Here is a 19,711-nt window from a genome sequence, read left to right as displayed (position 1 = left end):
CTCTGCTTCGAATCAGCTGATTATTGTTTTCGTCGTTGCGCGAGAGAACGCGATTCCTTGAAAGGGCCATGTCGACGGCGACCTCGAGGAGGTAGCGAGACGTATCCGGGAGTCGTCGAAGGCGGAGTCGGGCGGAAAGGAGAATTCAGAGAATCGACGTTTCGCATGCCGAGTGACATCACCGTCGCTCGCGGAATTGCGCGGAATTGCGCGGAATGACGCAGTAGGCTGCTCGAGGAGACCCAGCTGGCCGAGATGGTGGCGCGACTCGCACGATGAATATACGGATTCCGGAAGAAGTAAGTGTTCCATAGCAAGGTTTTCAGTTTCCTCCGTGGGGTGCGACTCCGAGGACGATGACGGTCGCCCAAGCCGAACGCGTTGCGCGAAGAATTCGCCATCGAAGTAACGTCCGTCGTCTTTGTCGTGCGGGGACCCGTCGATCTATTTTTTGCGTCTCGTGTGTTGGACGACGCGGAAGTCGGACAGCTCCGCGGCCCTAACAAAGCGAGGAATAAAGGACGATGAGACCCGATCGAGCAGGCATCGGGCGAGACGCGTATGCGACAGGAGATACCTTTCGACGTTTGACCAAGAAATTCTTTGGTCTCTCTAAGCCACCGAGATTCTTTTACCAGGCGTTCCAAGAGCACAGCTGACCTGGCTCGCCTCGATTGTGTAAGCTCTCGGGAAGGAAAATAGACCTCTCCCTCCGATTGGCCTAGCGTGTAGCAGCGTTCAAAAATCCAAAGAATTTCGAGTCAGCTGTTTTGCCGATTAATCGTTCCCTCGTTGTATCGGGTTGCAGACAGTGGCGTCGAGACGCATCGATGATAAATCTGGTAAACATCTCATGGAAGCGCGTTGCCGTATTTCTTATGAAATATTTTCTTCTAACGTTTTTACTTAATTAGACAAATTTTATTTTTCTCTACCATTTCCTCGTAGAGCTCGATCTTATCTTACGATCTTAATTGTAGCCATTGTCGCGACAGTATTATTGAAATCGATTGAAAAAGAACGACGTAATATAAATAGATTGTATTTTAGGAGGAACGCGTAGTCGTGGACAAGAAACATGTCGGCGGATTCTCCAAGGCGGGGTGTTCATAAAGGGGCACGAGTTGTTTCGCCTCAGCCGATTAGCGATCGGTCTATCATCGATAGCGTCGCTGGAATAATAAACGACATAGTTCCACAGGTTTTACTTTTTTTTTTTACTACTTATTAAATTAGCGGTCAATCTTAGGGCATTAATGTAAAAAATTCTTGCGTTTCAGGTATACACTGGGACTCAAAATTCAGAAAATAAGGAGTCGATATCCTGGGCAAGGTTCGAGTACGCGGACGTAAACGACCCTATTCTACATCCAGATTATAACGAAGGATCCGGTACCCCACCACTGCTTTTAGTCCTCGGTTATGGAACCGGAGTACAGGTGACCCCATTTGAGATTTTAATAATTTATTTCATAGGGAACACTTTCCGTACGGAAGTAATTTTACATGATTCTTTAAAACTATTTTTTAAGGTGTGGGTGGTGGCAGCGTCGGGAGAGGCAACGGAAGTTTTGTCATGGCGTCAAGGAGTCGTTCGGACTCTCAGAGTACTACCGAATCCAAAGACGGGAGACGATTACGTGGATTCGTATGGTTCGAAACGACCCATGGTTGCTATATGCGATTCGGCCAGTCCGGGTCCACAATTCTGCAACGTCAGTTTTATTTCTCTGAGGACCGGCGAGCAAGCAAAGAGCATAAAATTTAAAAATCCTGTTTGCGACGTCTTGGCTAACAGAAGATCGGTCGTGGTTACGTTTCTGGAGAAGATCGCCGTGTTCGATGCCAGAACTTTAGAGGATGTCCTGACGGTAACTACTTGTTACCTAAGTCCTGGGCCGAGTCCAAATCCGGTGGCTCTAGGAACGAGATGGCTAGCATACAGGTTAGTCCCCGTTGTTCGTTGGTTAAATATCTTCTTCGTCTCGTTTATTTCGTGCCGTCTCTCGTATGCCTCAGCGAAAAGAAGTTGTTGCCCGTAAGAAGGAGCAGCGGTGGAAGCGAAGGGGAGGGCGTTCAGAGTTACACGACGACCGTCCTGTACGCCGCCAAATCTCTGGGAAAGGGCCTTCGAGGTTTGGGCGAATCGGTTGCCTCCAGTTTGACAGGGAACGCGGTGTCGCCGATGACGATCAACAATGCCGGCGCCGACGCGACTCAACCCGGAGTAGTGACGATACTCGACCTGCAGGCCGCCAAGGACGAGAGGGAACAAGACGAAGGAGCGATCGAGGCCGTGATCGCGCACTTTACCGCCCACGGTGACGCCATAGTGGCCATGACTTTCGATTTAACCGGAGCATTGTTAATGACGGCTGACAAGAGGGGACACGATTTTCACGTCTTCAGAATACAGCCTCACCCGGGGGGCCCCACCCTGGCCGCGGTGCACCATCTGTACGTTCTACATCGAGGCGATACCACCGCCAAAGTACAAGTCGGTATCGCTCGTAAACCTACTCTAGCGCTGGGGACCCAAAATGGCGAATAACTATAAATAGCGAATAATCTTGTAACAGGACATGACGTTTTCGAGCGATGCGCGGTGGGCGGCCGTCTCGACGGTCCGTGGAACCACCCACGTCTTTCCCGTGGCGCCCTACGGCGGTTCGGTCGGCGTCAGGACGCATTCGACTCCGCACGTGGTCAATCGATTGTCGCGGTTCCACCGGAGCGCGGGTCTCACCGACGACGGTACCAGGTCTCATTCTCCGGTGTCTCACGCGGAATTGCCGCTGTCCGTCTACCCGTACTCTAATCCGAGATTACCGCCGTATCCCCATCCGACGATTTTGCACCCACTGGCGCAAATCCGTCAGCCCTCGTCGCTGAGCCACAACACCGCTCAAATCCAACCCAGGTAAAATTTCCAACTCCCCCCGGATAGACTCGAGTCGATCGTCTTTATCGTTTTTACCGTTCTCGTCCTTTTTCCAAATAGCAGACCCCAGCAACGGCAACGCCTGCATTCCGACGACGGGGGAAGTTTGCCTTTGAAAATTTGTGCTTGCTTTGCCCCGCCGAGAGCCTGGATCTATTCGCAACGAGATTCCGCGAGCAAAATCGCAAAGAGGGCGGTCGATTCCTTGTTCGTCATGGCTTGTCACGGAAACATGATTCAATACGATTTGGAGCCGAAACCAGCCGCGGGTAGGTAGCGACGATTCGTCGTATCGTTACGGAGGAAATAATTGGTGCGATATCCGTATATAACATATATAATAACAGGGGTGCCGAAAGAAAAAGTGTGCGACGACACGAGCATCGAGCTGGACGTCGAGGCGAAAGGCCAGTGGCCGCTCTTGAGGACTCCCGCCTCCTCGGAGATCGTCCCGCCGTTGCCATCGAACAGTCCATTGTTTTGCAATCATTTCTCGCTCAAAGACCCGCAGCCCTTGAACACCGCCGAAGACCGTTGGCTCAGTCAGGTGGAAATTGTAACTCACGCCGGACCGCACAGAAGACTGTGGATGGGGCCGCAGTTCGTTTTTAAAACCTACAACGCTCCCAGCGGGTAAGGGTTCTACCATTCGGCGGACGTTTCTTGCCGACATCGGGGTGTTCCGCTGCGTCGAGGTAGCCGATTGATCTTTTCTTTAAATCTACGATCACGTTGCAGGGTTGCCGTGAACCTGGTCGAAGCCGAGGCTATAGAAGTCGGGGTAACCGGTGGGTCCCGACCCGCGAGGTCGAATCCGGTGAACATGCCCCATGCGACTTCGAGGCCGTTGGTTCCCGTTGTCACCGACGGTTCCGGAAGTGAGTAGAAGAAACTGGGAAGCGAGTATCTCGGACACCCTTTTCCTCGTTATTTCGTATTCGTAGGCAGTTACGAGCAGTCGCCAAGATTCTTGGAAGCATATGGAGATTCACTCGACAACGATAGCGTGGGCATCGGTGGCGGTGAGAATCAGTTGCGAGAAGATCTCGCGGAAGCTATGCTGGAAACGTCCACGGTTTCTCATCGGGTTCCAGGTAAGGGCGCAAAATATATCATTTACGTGGTAACCGTTTCATTTAAGTAACGGTTAAGTCCGATCGGTCGCGTTCGCGTTCAGTCCCGGTTCGCTTCCGATCCAGTCCAGACCAGACTCGGTCCAGAAATATCGATCTCAGCGACTATAACTAGAGGCATAGAAACGGTAAGACCGCGGAGTCATCGAGTAGCGTCGATGCGATCGAATATTTCTTTCTACGGCGAGAGTTAGCGGCTGCCTCGCAATCGTAGTCTACCACGCGAACGAGCTTGAGCGTTTTAAACGGACCGCTCGAATTGGATGCAATTGCGTTGTTTTGTCATTTACTACCAGTAACACCCAGTACACCCAGTACACCCAGTACACCCGGTACACCGATTTCAATTGCAATCGAATGTCTCCTGCATGTGGTGAAGAATGTTCGCTAGCATTGTAAGTTTGCAAGGACACAGAACTGGCCAGAGGCAGGTATCTCCACAGTAATCCCTCTAAACTGTATCGCTCGGTACACCACTAACGAGTGAACCACCGCATTAACGTGTGAAAAAGTGCGATAACTTTGGAACGGTCATTGGTCTTTTTACTTTACCGTACCCGTGCAGACTGTAACCCGTAGTAGACGATAGGGATCTCTTTCTGTCTCGATATCGAGCTCGTTGCGCGACGTATCCGGCGAGTCTCGTTCCCTCGATGTTGCCCACTCCCGACAAACGATCCCCTTCTCCGCAAGGAAGTTCCCGCGGCTCGTGCGTGCACCCCGTCGACGTGGCGCCCCGGCGGATAGCATCGTCATTGATACCTGCCTACGGCTTTTTCTGTTACTAGGGCGGCGAGTGGTAGTCGAAAGGGTGGGCCAGCCGATAGCGAAGGTGGTGAACCCTCTGGGCACCGTGATTACGGTGTCGGCCGACGAGGAGGAGGCCACCTCGAGCCAGGAGCTCGAGCCCGAAGAGGGCAACCCGGAGCCGCCGAAGAGCGTCTGCGCCGAGGAGGGGCCGGCGTCGCTGGCCGACTTCGAGTCGGAGAGCCACACCCTGAAGAACCTGACGGAGGTCTGCGCGGAGATGAGATCGGCCAGCGAGCCGGCCATAGACTCCGTCCCGGACGAGAGCATCAGGGAGCTCAGCGAGAGGAAGACGCTCTGCGTCGAGGCGGCCACGATGCTCCTCGGGGGCGGGAAGGGCTCGATCGACTTCGGCCGGGAGGACAACTTCAGGGACGTCCCCGCGAGCCTCAGCCTCTGCGCCGAGCCGGGCGAGATCCCCAAGAGCCCGATGACCAGCGCCAGGGAGAACTCGTCTCGGGCCGGTAGGGCCGAGTCGAGGGAGAGGACTCTGGCCCGAGCCAAGTACGTCGTCAGCTACGACCTCGAGGACGGCGTCGTCTTGACGGAGGCGACCTCGCCTCCTCTCCTTCGCGGTCTCTCCGACGAGGACGTCGAACCGTTCATCGTTCAGCGCGAGGGGAATGAAGGGAATCGCTCGAGGAGAAAGCCCGGCAAGAGCACGATTTCCGATGGCGGCGGCGACGACTCGGATCGCGTACACCCCTCCGAGTCGGTGGCGGAGGCTCAGCCCGGGTCGCGACCCGAGGGTCTCCGGATGACGAGACGCTCCCGCAAAGGCGTCGCGTCCTCGGACGACGACTTGGAGCACGTTTCGCCGTCGGAGGTCGAGCCCGGCCGGGGCACAGGGCACGAGTCGCTTCTCCCGGAGCTCGAGGTCCGCGAGGTGGCTCCGCCGAGACGTCGCAACGGAGCCAAGGCGAACGGCCCGGTCCAGGAGATCGTCGACGTCGACGCTCCGCAAACGGCCGACCCGGAGACCGCGTCCGCGCCAGAGAGCAAGGCTCCGGAGAGCAAGGCTCCGGAGCCCCCCGCGAAGCCAAGGAAGTCTCGCCGGGCCAGAAAGACCGTCGTCGACGGGACCATCGAGGACGCGGTCGAAGGCGCCCGCTCGTCGAAGCGCAAGTCGTCTCCCCCGACGACCGGTTCTTCCTGGAGTTCCGTGGTGAAGGCGAGCGTCAAGAGCGAGGAGGAGCCCCCTCGGATCGGGACAGGCGACGAGGCCGAGGACGAGGACGCGGCGTGCCGCCTTCCTCCGAGGTCGTCCAAGGCGTCGACTCCCGTGGAGAAACACGAGGGGCGGGAGTCGGCGCCCAAGTCGGAGGAAGGGGCAGGCGAGAAGAAGGACCCCTCCTCGGAGCCCGAGACGGAGAAGCGGAGCGACTCCGAGCAGGACGTCGTGCCCGAGAGGTCCAGCTCCTCGGACGACCTGAACGCCAACGCCGTTCCGATGGACACCGAGGAGGACAACCCCAAGGAGGTGGAGAAGAACGGCTCCGGCGGGAGTGGGAGCGGGAACGGCAATTCCAAGGAGGGCTCCAAGAAGGGCCGCTCGAAGAAGAAGAAGCGCAGATGAGTGGAGGACTGCGTGGACGTTCCGAGGGCCAGCCTCGCGCTCTATATTCTGCTGATGCAAGTCTCGGGGGCGGATTGAACTCGATCCCGGGAGACCCGGGGCACCCGGGGCACCCGGGGCCCCCCGAGGCCGAGGCAACTTTGATTCTCTCCCTCGATCCTTCGATCGGCCCTTAGGTGTTCGTTAGTCTCGCGCGGTTGTTCGCGCTCGCGATAAATAATTACCACATGAGATTTTCGAGCGTTCGTTCGTTTAACGAATTCGCGAGAAAACTCGTTGCAAACCATTTCTTTCGCATTGAAAGAGTCGACGCCTTTTATTTATTTGATCCTCCTTTTAATCAGGAGTACATCTTTTATACGCGCTTCTTTTACCCGAATCTCGACGGAGCCGGTTTTCCTCGGGTTTCTCCTTTGGAATCGGGATTCGATCCCGATTCGCTTAGTTTTTTTCCCCTCCTCCCCTTTGCTTCGTCGCTGTCCGTCGCGTTATCGTTAACGCTACGTCTTGGGGGACGGCTTGTACATTTTAGAATAACGAGGACGACGTTAACCGAAAGCAACCTCGCCGCAAATGCAAAGAAAGGGGAAGAAACGGGAAGAAACGGGATTTCGTTTCCTTACCCGTCCGCGCTCGGCGGCGGAAACGGTCTCCGGGCGCGTATCGTAAGAAACTAGAATAAGTAAGTGCGTTGAAAATACTCAGGGTAGAGTAGTACCGTGTACGTATCCGCTCCGTTTCCTCGTCCCCCCGAGTCGTCGAAGCGTTTCGCGACAGCTGCTTAGAGTAACCGAGAGTAACCGAGGAGTCGGCTCGGAAAGAGGACGGAGACTTCGGGGGCGTCTCGCGTCTCTCCGGTCCGATCTCGACGAAGCGACCGGACGGAAGGCGAGAAGAGACGAGGAAAGGACGTAAATAAAAGGTTAAAGCTGCAACCGTTGACTCCCCTCTTATTCTCCGGTTCGGTGGTGCTTCCAGGTGGCAGCCAGTCCGTGGCCAGCTACGAGGACCTGAGCTCCAGCAGCTTCAGTTCGGCGAGCCGAGCGTCCCTGGACGCCAGGGGGTCGCCGACGCCCTCCTACGGCGCGGAAAACATGATGGTCTTTCCCGGGGACAGTAGCGGCTCCATTTGAGATTACCTCAGGTGCGCGGCCCTCTTGCCTGGCTGGCTGCGCTGCTCGAGGTAAGGGCCCGCCCCGGACCGACCCCGGACCGACCCCGGACCGACCCCGGACCGACCCCGGACCGACCCCATATCAAAATGGCACTTCGGACTCGACGAAGAATTCGGTGAAAAATCATTTCCAAGTTGACGAGATACGCCGTCGACGTTTCGCTTAAACGTCGATTAAGGCTGACCACGAGGGAGGTTTCACGCAAGTTTCGCTTATTTTTTACTCGAAATAGACCCTTTGATACGAGCCAGTCGCGGATTACGGGGATCCTTTGCTAACCCTATCGTCCGCGGAAAAAACGTAGGGAAAAGAGCGAAGTGGGAGGGAATATTATACATTTATACCCAACATTTATATTATATATATATATATATTAGGTGTACGCGGAAAGGATCGAGCGCGTCCACGTATCTACCCTTTATCGGGGATCTCTTTTTTAACCTTCTTTTTTTACTCAAACGGAGCTCCTCGAGGAGAAGCGACGACCGAGTCCGATGCAACGGCGTCGAAGGCGTTCCCGCGCATTTCCTCTTCAGCATTCCGAGATTCGTAGTCTTTCGCGAAACCGGCAAACCGGCAAACCGGCAAACCGACTGGACGTCGAGCGTCGGAGCCAAACGAGCGCGAGAGAGCACGTAACCGCGATATTAGGAAAACGATGAAACGTTCCTTCGAATGAAATTTCACGTAGAGTGGGAGTTGCGGAACTTGTCAGGGGTTTCTTTCCAAAGCTTCGCCTGCTCGAAGCTCTAGTTTATACGTCGACCCCGATTTACACCAATTTTTGAAAAAAATTTCACGGTTAGAGTTCAAGCAGCTAGTCGTTTTCCTAATTTGCAGCAATTAGAGCAGAGTTTCGATCACTGGCTGCAACCCGGAGAGCGTAATCGCGATCGGGATCACTTACGGACGTCTCGGCGTTTGATTCGGTTGAACGGTACGCTTTATTCTTACTGTTAAAATATGCAGGAGAAGTTATCGGTTGCCGAATCACCGACGTCTGCACTTGGTAAAAAAACTATAAGAAAATATACATCTTTCGCAGACGTTGCTTTGCGCTACTTATTTTATGAGAGGAGAAACTGGTCGAATCACGGCCTTGATCTCTGGACCCTTTCCGGAGTTTGTAGCAGCCTCCTTCGGATGGACTTGACGCATGCATCGGACCTGGAATACATTTCGATTGACGTTTCGTCGTCGCGATATGTATCTTAAATGGTTTAAAACGATTTACTTTCTAGTCTAATTACCCGAGTCCGTGGCGACGAACGAAGAGCTGCACGTCGTGTCGCCAACGATAAATGCTGGGATAGGTTATCGGGAATAGGGGATCGAGGGCCGCGGGAAGGGCGTTGAACACGGCGTGGTCCACCTTTGACGGTACCTTCCTACGAGACGGAACGTAATCTTTTCGTTAATCGACTGCGATTACCCTGCAAACCCCTGGTTCGGGTAACCACGAGAACCTACTCACCCCTCGATGAACAACGGCACTCCTTCGTCGGGCACGAACATGTCCTCGTTGTTCGTCGCAACTGGTGAAGGCGGGGGTGTCAGAAATTCGTCGCCGTCCGACCAACCTTTTCGAATCAAAACCTTTGTGAGTCGCGAAGGACAAGGTACCTCTAAAGAAGCTCTAAAGAAAAAGACGTCGAATCTAGCGGTAAGTTACCTTGATCTTCTTCGCCGTTCTTAAGATGTAGCGCGTCTAACCTGGAACACAAAACTTTCAGATCGTTCAAAGTACCGATCTCGGACACTTTCTTTGGCGTAGACTCGACGTACTTTGTCCCCTGCAAACAGAAGGGAGAAGTTAAATTAACGCGCCTACCGCGATTTGCCAATTTTTCACTTATTTTCAGGATATGATACGATAATCGACAGCGGTCGAGTACCTCCTTGTTTGAAGCTAACTGGTCGTTGAACCTCTCGTTTAGAAATCGTTCGAGTTTGGCGAGTCCTTCCGGGTGGCGCATGTCGGCGAAGTCATCCAAGAAAGGCCAGTATTCCTTCCAGGGTACGTGGTACTCTTTGGCAAGTTCACTGAAAGTCATTAAGGACCAATTTAATCGGTGCTCGATTTCTATCGACTAAAGTCGCGTAAAGTCGACTCGACATCGAGGCAGAAAACGTTTGAACTAGGAAAATCTTGTCAATCTGTAGGATCGCGCTCGAATGCTCATTTAACGCGGACACTGACCGACCGACCCTTTCGAGTCCCTTCTCCGAGTCGTGAAGTCTCATGGAGGTGCTCGCCATGGGACTGCTCGGAACCTCCAAGCTGTCGTTCAGGGAAACGTCTCGCTTGTTGTACGAGTTGGCTATGCGCGGCGGAGTTTTCCATTTTCGCCGAAATTCCGTTGCCTCGTCCTTCGACATGGGCCCCGCGAATGCGCGAACCTCCACTCGTGGGCTCATAGGATCGGCATTGAAATTCTGGACAAGCGTAAGACGATGCAATGGCGCGTGTCATCGAACGAATAATTCTCCATAAACCCCGAGGCTTCCTAATTGTATAATCTAACGTTTCTTACAGCTTTCGAACCGTCGAGCTCTGGCAAATAAAGCGAGTCATAGTTATGATTTATTTCCGATAAAAACATCCGCGTTGATATCGCAGGCTTTGTTTTCGACCGATGAGCTAGCCCAATAATAGGAAAAATAAGAGATTTAAAAATGTGCGGTAACATGCGTAATTCGCTGGATGAGGTCATGTCGTAACAAGCAAAACAAGGAAGGCCTTGGGTTTATCGAGTCGTTAACGGTCGTCCTACCGGAGGACTCATCGGGGAGAACGGCTCTCCTATGGATGGCTGTAGAGTGTTGTCGTCGGATCTGAGTACCGGTACATAAAATTGCTCATCCAATAATCTCTTTATATCCTTTGTGAGACTCTCATCCGCTTGCTGACATCTGCTACAGATTATCTGAAACAATTTCACAGCGATGGAGAAAACCGTGCCAAAAAATTCTCATCTCGTCCCACCGGGGAGATAAGTCGACCTAGATAGCGCGTATGCAAACCGAAAACGGGAGAGGCCATTCTAGAAGCTTTACGGTGCAACGACCGTCGAAACTTACATCCATAGGAGTCTTTTTATCCTTGTTCCGTACGTTCTTCATACACTGGGCATAAGAAATCAAGACCTTGACTACATCCCTGTAACCGAATTTTGCTGCAAAGTGAAGCGGTGTTTCGTTTTGTCTCTTTTCGGGCATATTTAAATATAAGTCTTGCAATATCTGAGCACGATTCAGGTAACATCTGTCCTTTTGGTCGCCGTCTAATAGCTTCAGGAAATCGACATTTCCCACCGTATTTAAAATAGTTTCGCACATTTCCGCCTTATTCATCCGAGTCTCCATAACCGTTATGTGCAAGGCATTATACCGCCAGCCTTCCTGTACGAATATATCGTTATTTTAATACATATTACTTTGCTTTTCTTATTTTACCATTTTTTCATAAGAAACTGTATAAATTTCGTTGGACTATGCACCTTCAAGATTACTGGCGTGTCTCCGCCGCTTACTAAATATCGTGGGTTCTCCCACACTGTATTTTTAACTCCTTCGACGTCTCCTAAAGTAATGACTTTCTTAAAATTTGTCAGATCGCTCTTAGATGGCGCTTCGAAGACTCTCATCGGGGCTTCTTCGGGTTCCTTTGCACGAATCTTTGGGACCGCCGGAGACTTCTTGACCGTACAGTTTGAATCCTCTAAACCATGAAGAGCATATTTCTCCGCTTCGACATAACTCTTGAATGTTTTCAGACGACCAAACTTATGTTCCTTTATAACCGCGAGAGCTTCGCTCTTCTTTTGATAAACATGAATTCGATCTGTAAGACACAATCTTGAGAAATATCGATCACGTAATGCGTAAATTAACTCGTGGTATTTATCGAATTCTTACTAGATTTACCTTTAACTTTGACATACTCCGACGGAATAAAGACCGCGTGAAATTCGCCGCTGCTTTTCAGGTTAAGGCATTTAAGACCCAGTGGGCCGGTTCGCGAGCTCTCGTCCATTTGGCCAGAAGAGGATTTCTAAAATTCTTTAAAGTAACCGTATGTCCCCCAATTGTTCATGGAACGAGTAAATCTCTTTACCGTCACATAACAGCTAGACGGTAGAGCACTGTTGGGCAAGTGTCAGCAGTATTCGGACGTTCTTTCGCCTGTTTTGCGCGTCAACGTGGTTGAGCGAAAACAAGTGAAAACCACGGTGATTGGACCGATCGTTCACCGTTGACAGGGAGGCGCGACATCGATTCGCCTGCGCGAAACGCTGTAAAAGGCGCGCTTTCTCCGCCGAGACGGCCTTCCACGGGAGAAGCAGGTCGCCGATTCGCTCTCGGTCGCGTTCACGCGGGCAAAGTTGATCCACTTGTTGAATACAACTCGATCGAAGAGAGTTTAAGGGCAGGATCGCGCGCCAAGACTTTTTTCCGACATCCAAACTTCGTATCCTTTCGTGACCATTCGCTGCCATTCGCAACCATTCGTAACCCGCCACAACTGGCCACAACTCGCCACCTGAGACGTGGACGGCTTCGCATGTAACCGTGAGAGTAGTGCGAGCTAAAGGCGCGTTTGGCGCAAACGGAAAGGGACGCGTTCGCGAAGACGAAAAGTCCGTTCGAATAATTACAAGTTTCTAACATTTCGAAATGGCGATGTCAACGACGGCAGATTCGATATCTCGTGAATCTCGTGAATCTCGTGAATCTCGAATTTCGAGATGTTTCGAGAAGACGAAAGGCGAACGTACATACCCTCCGGTCCAACGGAAAGGACCAATCCGAAGGGGCGGGGTTTCCAAAATGGTGGATGACGGTGGAAACGACAGAAAACGAGGAGGAGGACGGTTGGAGGTACGTTCGTGGACCCTCTCGCGGTTCGTCGCCGTACGTCGCCGTTCCTCGCGGTTCCGACGACGGAACGGTGTCCTCGGGTGGGTGTGGCCTGCGGCGGGGTCCGCGGGCGCACCATTGGTGGAGAGCCAATGGCGCGTCAAGTCGTAATCTACGGTTCGAGCAAACATCACAGGGCCGTTATCTCCCCGTTGTTTTCCTCGTGTTTTTAATTTTCATCGCGGACGGGCAGTCGTCGCTACCTCGAGGCGAGGTAAGTACTCGTCCGACCCGTGGCGCGATCGGACGTGCCGATCCTCGGGACGAGAGACCGAGAAGGCGCGACCTAACCTCGATTCGCTTGACCGTAGGCATAGAGCTTAGGCCCCGAAGGAACGGAACGGACAAAGGAACACCGTCTTCGGGTCGGTCCGAGGGCTGCGAAGGTCCTCAGGATGAATCTGTCGTTCGCCGGATGTGGTTTCCTCGGCATCTACCACGTAGGCGTAGCCGTCTGTTTCAAGAAGTACGCTCCGCACTTGCTGCTCGATAAGATCAGCGGTGCCTCGGCTGGAGCTATCGCCGCCTGTTGCCTCCTTTGCGACTTACCCCTCGGTGAGTGAACTCCTCTTTGTTTATATTCAAGCTCGGAGATGATAACTCCGTATCGATCGGTCCCTTCTTTGTTTCCCGGCGCCGCGGCATGCTCGTGGGGGATATTCCTCTAAGGATGCTTCTAGTGCGTCACGTATTCGATCGCGCCACGGGGCAGGGAAGAATAACTAGCGCGGGACAAATAAAATGCTACTTTTCTGTTCGGCTGGACGGGGGGCTCGTCTCCGAAATTGGCTACTTTCTCGTTCTAGCGAAAAGTAGAAAGAAAGAGATCGTTTCGTCCTTTACCGTCGTTTTCGGCATTGCATAACGCGTCCTTCGTATTCCCGTTGGAGCGTTATCGAAGACTCGCGAGCAAAGAATCGTCTTCTTTCCGTTTCTCGCGTCATCGCATCGCCATCCGCGTCGGAGCGTCGGTGGACGCGCACACGAGTTTGGCCTATTTACTAAGTTTTCCTTAACTTTGGCCTTTCGTTGACTCGGGCGGTACTCGACTCGCGTCCGTCCGTCTACCGAGGCTAGAGCGTTACCGGATTCTCTTATTCCGCTAGAAGAAATGTTTCCCGTTCGCCCATATTAATAGCTCGCGGCAAGGACGCCGATTCGTCGGTCTGTCGCGTTAGCGCGTAAAATGCGGAACCCCATTGGAATCGGCCGGCTTAACGCGAGTTCCATTTTAATTCTCCCGGTCGAGAGACGCGGACGATAACGAACGATCGTACTTTAGAGTATTTGGACGGGTCTCGAGGTACATCCGAGATAAGATGGATCACCGTTGTTCCCGTTGTAAACGTACGCGGACTCGCTCGCCGATCGACCAAAGGAAAACTACGATCGTTATCCGAGAGCCCGTGTGCCGCCCGAATGACTCGAACCATTCAAACTATTCGAGTTGGGTTGATTTTTTCTAATTGGACTCGACACAGGCACATTCTCTGCCGATCGGCCAATAAAGCAACCCAACAAAGGCACTTATCTCTCGTGGAGATTAACGGCCAAAGTCCAGAGGCAGGCCAGGGGCAGGCCAGGGGCAAGCCAGGGGCAATCCGAGGCGGCGATATAGGAAATGATTCGCGCATCGATTAGGCGGTCGATTGCGCGCGATGCAGGTGCACTTATCGAGGTTCGAAAGTCCTTCCGAGTGAACGTTGATCGATCAATTGGACGATACCCTAATCGCTTTATTTTCGCGAAACGAACCCCGGAGATTTCGCCACCGATTAGATTCGGTCGATCCGCCGAAAGTTCGCGCGATCCGAAGACAGAATTGACGAGACGTTGGAAAGCACTCGGTACGCGACGATAACGAGGAACGGAATCGGTTTTGCCGGTGACATTGACCGTTTCGCGAGACTGGAAATGTCGCGCGTAATCTTTCTCTCTTACCGGCGGCATCGGGCGCTCCCACGCTTTCTCCGTCTCGGGCGGTATTCCAGAGCACGGAGAGACCCTAAGTCAGGACGTAAACACGAGGGGAAGGAAGTTCGTATTATCGCGTCCTTCGCGTTACACCACGCGGTCTTATCGAACGGACGGAAAACAGAGAGATAAACGCAGGAATGCGGGCTTATTAGGCAGATTGCAAAATTGCATTCCGTATTCTATACGCTATATCGTATGTGCTCCGCGCTATCTAATTCCTTCTCCGAAGGCAAAGTACCGTGGAATTTCCCTGGACCACCTACGATCGTTGAGTCCGATTTTCTCTCGTGTCGCAGGAGAGATCACCAGCAACGTCCTGCACCTGGCCCGAGAGGCTCGCCAGAGAGCTTTGGGCCCCTTCAGTCCGTCCTTCAACGTCCAAGACATCCTCCTACAGAATTTGCAACACGTACGTACGCGCCCTTGCGCCCCGCGTCCTTGCGCCCCGCGTCCTCCTCGCCATCGGTTCGCTTTACGGCTTTTCCCTTCGATCGCAGTTCTTACCGGCCGACGCCCATCTTCGGGTCAACGGGAAGCTGCACATCTCTTTGACTCGGGTTTACGATGGAAAGAACGTGATCGTCTCGCGGTTCACCTCCAAGGAGGACCTGCTGCAGGTGAGGGAAGCGGAGCGAGCGGTGGAAACGGTGGAAACGCAAACGCTCCGTCCGATTTCTCGTTGCAGGCCCTGTTGGCCAGTTCGTTTATTCCGCTCTTCTCGGGCCTACTGCCGCCAAAGTATCACGGAGTGAGATACATGGATGGCGGGTTCAGCGACAATCTCCCGATCCTGGACGAGAACACCATCACGATCAATCCGTTTTGCGGAGAAAGCGACATATGCCCCAGAGACACGTCGTCGCAACTCTTTCACGTGAGTCACGACCTCGTACTTTACCTTCGAAGCGTCGTTTCCGCCACGATCCCTTCCGCGTCGATCGCTTCCTTCCAGGTGAACGTGTCCAATACGAGCATAGAACTCTCCCGGCAGAACATCTACAGGTTCGCGAGGATACTTTTCCCACCGAATCCAGAGGTAGGATTTATTTCCCCGGTCTGGAGTAAAGGATTTCGGATAGTCGTGTCGTGATCGCTCGTTTTCTCTTCAGATGCTCTCGAACATGTGCAAGCAAGGCTTCGACGATGCCTTGAGGTTTCTCAATCGTAACAACCTCATTAACTGCACCCGATGTCTGGCCGTTCAGTCCACGTTCGTCGTCTCGGAGACTCTCGACGACACGATGGAATACGATCCCGAGTGTTTGGAGTGTAAATTGCACAGACAGGTGCGTCGACCTCCCGGGTTTCTCTCCCCGTTCGGGGCGACTTGACGCGACTTGACCCCTTCCTTTCAGGAGGCAATGGTGGCCAATCTGCCGGAGACCGTGATGACGATATTCCAGGATGCCATCGATTCGGCTAACAAGGGCATCGTCAACTGGCTGTTCAAGCACAAAAGTGTCAAGTTGCTGTCGTTGCTGAGCCTTCCTTACATCTTGCCGGCAGACGTGGTGTACGCGACCTTTACAAAGTGAGTCTCAAATGCCGGTTCGTGCTTTCGACTGCTTCCGTTACAGTTCACTGGCTCTCATCGCCATACCTTAAATACCTGGGCTGTGTTATAAGCGATGTCAAACGGTAGATTAGTCTCGGTAATCGACGTCGCAAGACACCTCGGAGTAACGTTCGAAGGTGCGCCGAAAGGACTCAGGTTTTCTCATTCGTTCTCATTCGTTCTCATTCGACCCTGCGACTTCAGGTTACGGGAGTATCGTACACCTCGGAGTGCGTTTGCATGACTTCCGTTACGAGTGGTGTTTCACTGAATTCTATGCGTTGAAGGATACGCACCCATTTTTCTTTTCTTTTTTTTCTCTTGAAAACTTGACTCGCCACGTTTTACCGAAACTATTGATTAACCCTTAATTAAGCTTTGGCTAACCTACAAATGATTTACCGTGGAATCGATGATTTATCACGCTGCCTTATGTTACTTTTGCCGCGAACGTGTTTAGTGCCGTATCGGTTGTTCTTAGACGTGGTAAATCTTTCTCGTTCCAGGCTCAACGGTAACATTGACAAGTACAGACTGCTCAAACCATTATTGTTGATTCAACATTATCGCTACTTACTAACAACGGATGAGATCGATACAGGTTACGAATCGAAGACCGGTCTGTTATATCGTATGCAGTTTAACTTGTTTGAGTTTTGTGCCATTTGAGGGGATTCCACCGATTTATCTATTAATCGACCCCCCCCCCCCCATCCTTTTTCTCAAACTGGTCTCGACCCTTTCCTATATGTACTCAATTTCGCCTTGTTACTTCTTAATTATCAACAATTTAAGTATTGCATGTTTTTGCCGGTGTTTTATATTATTTACTATACGTAGACTCTTTTATTATTTATAGATGCTATTTTCCAGTGAATTTAGCTCCACCGTGAAATGTGATTTAGTGAATTTCGAGGACCGTACGCCTCGCGTCCCAACTGGGTACATCGTAATAAATATTGTTTGATTCTCCCGTTGCCGAGTCGTCGATGACGACGACCTAGTTTTAATGACATTTTTCACGTTGCCTGGAATCTTTGAAATTCTCGTCGGTATCGTTAAAATATTATGTTTTGCTCGAGCTGTCTCTCGCCAACGTTCCATTTTCTATGATTTCCTATCGATTCGTTAACCGCCACTTCCTTCCCGTACGAACCCGTAGGAGGGTCACAACCCAAAGTCGGGCACGTCCCCTCGGGTCTCTCGAACGAAGCTTGAACTCGTAGTCTTTGACGAAGATAGTGCATCGTTTGAGCAGTCTGTAACTGTACACACCACCGGAGCATGAGACCAGAGAAGGACATCGGGCCAAGGATAACCGATACAACACTGGCTTCGTTCCTACGGATACTCCGCTTTAACCGATCGTTTAACAATGAGCACGTTGTTCGTAGCGTGATCGGTAGCCAGATAGAGACGTACACCTTGTCGTACAAAGTATTTGGAAAGGTTCGAACTCCCTGGCAAGCGTTCGCTCGTGCCAGGCACGTCGCTCCCCGTTCACGGTAAGAATCCCTCCAATTATCGGTCCATTTGTGCTTCGGTTGGTCGCGAGGTTGCTTTTTGTCCGACGAAGTAAGAGCGATCCCCCTTGCCGCCGACGCGGTACGTTGACGGGTACGTTGACGGGTACGTCGACGGGTACGTCGACGGGAGTCCTCGAAAGGAACCCTCTCGCTCGTCGATTCGCGTTCTCCGGTGCTCTCGTGCAGTCTCTGACCTGTCGGGGAAGGAACATTCGATGTGGTAACTCGTTCTTTCCGTTTCTGTCGTCCCAGGTTTGTCTTCAACGCTCCGAAACTTGGAAACGGCATCCTGGAAATGACCAGGTACTTCTTGAAACGAGTGTCGACTGTCTTCCCTGGCGTCAACGTGTATTATCAGCCGGTGCCGCAGACCATTAAATGCCAAGTAGCCATTACCGAATACGATTCAGGTTTGCGCGGTATCCGATTAAGCGATCGCGAGAAAATATTCAGCCGGTCTTTAATCGACCTCCTCCTCGCAGAGTCCGGAGATGTAAACGGCAGGAAGCAGCAGACGAATCTTAACCTGACGTTGCAGTACAACGACTCGTGAGTATTCCTAGAGCGTCGCCATCGAGTTCTTCGTTCCGTTGTACGAATGTACACCGTGTATACGTGCGGACGAATGATATATTTACAGGCGACAGTCGAACTGCATAATCAACATGTCGGACATGGGTCCGGTCGACGACACGTTCGAGAACATCCTCCAGGTGAGTTTGATTCCCGGTCCGTTCTCTCTTGGAAGCTGTCGTACGAAGGTTCGGGGAACGCGGCATGCTTTTCGATGGAATTGCAGATTACGGCCGACCAAGAGGCGCTCATGGCTTATTACTACATGGACGAGAACAACAAGGTGCAGGTTACGGAAATATTTGACGTCACCGACGCGGACAAACACGCGGTGCTTTCTCCGGCGGAAGTCGAGACGAACGGGAGACTCGAGTTCGACGAGTGGGACGAGCCTTCCTGGTTGTCGCAGCATACTCTAACCGATGGTAAGCATCCGTTTCCCCGCTCCTCGGCATCGACCATCCACCGATCGACGGAAAACAGAGGAAAAAGTGTTTGCAGTTCCGGAGCACGCGAGCTCGAGCCAGATAGGTATCGAGGAGATGTCGGATGCGTCTCTGGAGGACGACGTCGGGGACGGTTCCAACATCTTTTCGGACCCGGAGAGCGAGTGGGGCATGGAGAAGACCGAGCTGGACGAGAGGGAGTCGGAAACGTCGCCCCTCGGGGATCCGTCCGACAGCCGGCCAGAAGTGGACCAGCCTTCGGACTCGAACGAGTCGCCAAGAGACTGCTGAGATCCGCGATCTTCCTTGCCACTCGGACTCGGAGGGGACTCTCCCTCGCCGACTACGGTCAAGGGCGGTCCGACTTAATATCCTTTGGGTATCCAAAAAAAGGAAGAGGCGTAATCGCCCTCGCGTCGCAAATCGATAGGGGTAACCGATTAACCTTGACGGTACAACCAAGGTTTCTTTCCTTCTTTCCTTCTTTCCTTTTTTTCCTTTTAACGAACGAAAGTTTCTTTATGCGAAGCGATCGCGGCGGTATCGCAAACGCGACATCGTTTTGAGTGATCGTCTCTGTCGATTCGCCCCCTCGTCAGGGACAATTGCGTACGAAGACGCGTCGAATATTTATTTCAATTCCGTTACGACGGGGGAGCCTTTCTTCCCCGGGCTGTTTTCTTTCGTCTTTTCTTTCTATACGAACGCGATCGCGTAACTAGTCATTTTAAGCATCGCACCGTTTCTAAACAATGACGGGCAGAATTGCATGCAGCTGGTTCTGAGTGCCACCTGCCGAATTACCTCGAGCGGGTGTAAAAGAAAAGATGGACGGGACCGCGAAGGAAGTGTTCGCGTAGTTGGTTATTCCTCCGTTCCTCTCCAATGGACCGCCCGTTCCGACGTTCGCGAAATAACGGACAAACTAGGGCGGATCGAGTTACGACGTTTCGTTACTAGTCTAGAGATTTTAAATAATTAACGAGTTTACGAGACAATGTACATACCGTTGAAGGCGGGCCGCGTATCCCCGCGTATCCCCGCGTATCCCCGAAAAGCCCGAGCTTATCGCGTTCGATAAG

The 19,711-nt window shown here is 52.4% G+C and overlaps 3 protein-coding genes across 14 annotated transcripts; 2 read left to right on the top strand and 1 right to left on the bottom strand.

The window, feature by feature from the left end:
* Positions 1–30: 30 nt before the first annotated feature.
* On the top strand, positions 31–7,392 carry LOC105699325 (breast carcinoma-amplified sequence 3 homolog). 6 transcript variants are annotated; one of them, XM_012424200.1, is made up of 12 exons: positions 31–299; positions 809–842; positions 1,051–1,201; positions 1,281–1,439; positions 1,533–1,945; positions 2,020–2,497; positions 2,580–2,920; positions 3,002–3,210; positions 3,289–3,574; positions 3,680–3,819; positions 3,886–4,035; positions 4,863–7,392. In XM_012424200.1, exons 3-12 carry the CDS (start codon positions 1,079–1,081, stop codon positions 6,455–6,457), a joined length of 3,894 nt encoding a protein of 1,297 aa, XP_012279623.1. In that variant the 5' UTR covers positions 31–299; positions 809–842; positions 1,051–1,078; the 3' UTR covers positions 6,458–7,392. The 6 variants fall into 6 exon arrangements, with proteins under 6 accessions (XP_012279623.1, XP_023289934.1, XP_023289935.1 ...); XM_012424199.2 differs by lacking the exon at positions 31–299 and adding an exon at positions 314–678; XM_023434166.1 differs by lacking the exon at positions 809–842.
* Positions 7,393–8,557: 1,165 nt separating this feature from the next.
* On the bottom strand, positions 8,558–12,503 carry LOC105699328 (ankyrin repeat and LEM domain-containing protein 2). 4 transcript variants are annotated; one of them, XM_012424210.1, is made up of 11 exons: positions 11,560–12,407; positions 11,133–11,476; positions 10,714–11,034; positions 10,407–10,559; positions 9,833–10,068; positions 9,528–9,675; positions 9,418–9,425; positions 9,305–9,345; positions 9,107–9,212; positions 8,883–9,020; positions 8,558–8,799 (listed from the first exon to the last, which is right to left on the bottom strand). In XM_012424210.1, exons 1-11 carry the CDS (start codon positions 11,666–11,668, stop codon positions 8,724–8,726), a joined length of 1,680 nt encoding a protein of 559 aa, XP_012279633.1. In that variant the 5' UTR covers positions 11,669–12,407; the 3' UTR covers positions 8,558–8,723. The 4 variants fall into 4 exon arrangements, with proteins under 4 accessions (XP_012279633.1, XP_012279631.1, XP_012279632.1 ...); XM_012424208.2 differs by adding an exon at positions 12,415–12,503 and having other exon boundaries at positions 9,305–9,675; positions 11,560–11,694; XM_012424209.1 differs by having other exon boundaries at positions 9,305–9,425.
* A 121-nt stretch (positions 12,504–12,624) lies between these two features.
* LOC105699329 (patatin-like phospholipase domain-containing protein 2) lies at positions 12,625–19,473 on the top strand. Of its 4 annotated transcripts, none has more exons than XM_012424212.1 (12): positions 12,625–12,766; positions 12,864–13,107; positions 14,826–14,938; positions 15,027–15,146; positions 15,215–15,565; positions 15,639–15,815; positions 15,885–16,060; positions 17,863–18,020; positions 18,093–18,159; positions 18,251–18,323; positions 18,410–18,608; positions 18,676–19,473. In XM_012424212.1, the coding sequence occupies exons 2-12, from the start codon at positions 12,948–12,950 to the stop codon at positions 18,918–18,920; spliced, it is 1,839 nt and encodes a 612-aa protein (XP_012279635.1). In that variant the 5' UTR covers positions 12,625–12,766; positions 12,864–12,947; the 3' UTR covers positions 18,921–19,473. The 4 variants fall into 4 exon arrangements, with proteins under 4 accessions (XP_012279635.1, XP_012279637.1, XP_012279636.1 ...); XM_012424214.1 differs by lacking the exon at positions 12,625–12,766 and having other exon boundaries at positions 12,787–13,107; positions 15,215–15,403; positions 15,482–15,565; XM_012424213.1 differs by lacking the exon at positions 12,625–12,766 and having other exon boundaries at positions 12,787–13,107; positions 18,685–19,473.
* The last annotated feature ends 238 nt before the right edge of the window (positions 19,474–19,711 follow it).

The sequence above is a fragment of the Orussus abietinus genome, unplaced genomic scaffold (assembly GCF_000612105.2).
Source record: "Orussus abietinus isolate OABI.00-Male unplaced genomic scaffold, Oabi_2.0 scaffold8, whole genome shotgun sequence".
In the NCBI taxonomy this organism is placed as follows: Eukaryota; Metazoa; Arthropoda; class Insecta; order Hymenoptera; family Orussidae; genus Orussus; species Orussus abietinus.
The sequence above is the reverse complement of the archived record's forward strand: the minus strand, read 5'-3'. Positions and strand labels throughout refer to the sequence as shown.

Bases quoted from the DNA above. Each gene is read 5' to 3' on its own strand.
- LOC105699329 (XM_012424212.1), top strand. From the start codon at position 12,948: ATGAATCTGTCGTTCGCCGGATGTGGTTTCCTCGGCATCTACCACGTA. The intron at 14,939-15,026 runs GTACGTACGCGC...CTTCGATCGCAG, and splicing joins TCCTACAGAATTTGCAACAC to TTCTTACCGGCCGACGCCCA. The intron at 18,324-18,409 runs GTGAGTTTGATT...ATGGAATTGCAG, and splicing joins CGTTCGAGAACATCCTCCAG to ATTACGGCCGACCAAGAGGC.
- LOC105699328 (XM_012424208.2), bottom strand. From the start codon at position 11,668: ATGGACGAGAGCTCGCGAACCGGCCCACTGGGTCTTAAATGCCTTAAC. The intron at 11,477-11,559 runs GTAAATCTAGTA...TGTGTCTTACAG, and splicing joins GGAGTATGTCAAAGTTAAAG to ATCGAATTCATGTTTATCAA. The intron at 9,213-9,304 runs GTAACTTACCGC...TGATTCGAAAAG, and splicing joins GAACGGCGAAGAAGATCAAG to GTTGGTCGGACGGCGACGAA.
- LOC105699325 (XM_023434166.1), top strand. From the start codon at position 1,079: ATGTCGGCGGATTCTCCAAGGCGGGGTGTTCATAAAGGGGCACGAGTT. The intron at 1,440-1,532 runs GTGACCCCATTT...CTATTTTTTAAG, and splicing joins GTTATGGAACCGGAGTACAG to GTGTGGGTGGTGGCAGCGTC. The intron at 4,036-4,862 runs GTAAGGGCGCAA...TTCTGTTACTAG, and splicing joins GGTTTCTCATCGGGTTCCAG to GGCGGCGAGTGGTAGTCGAA.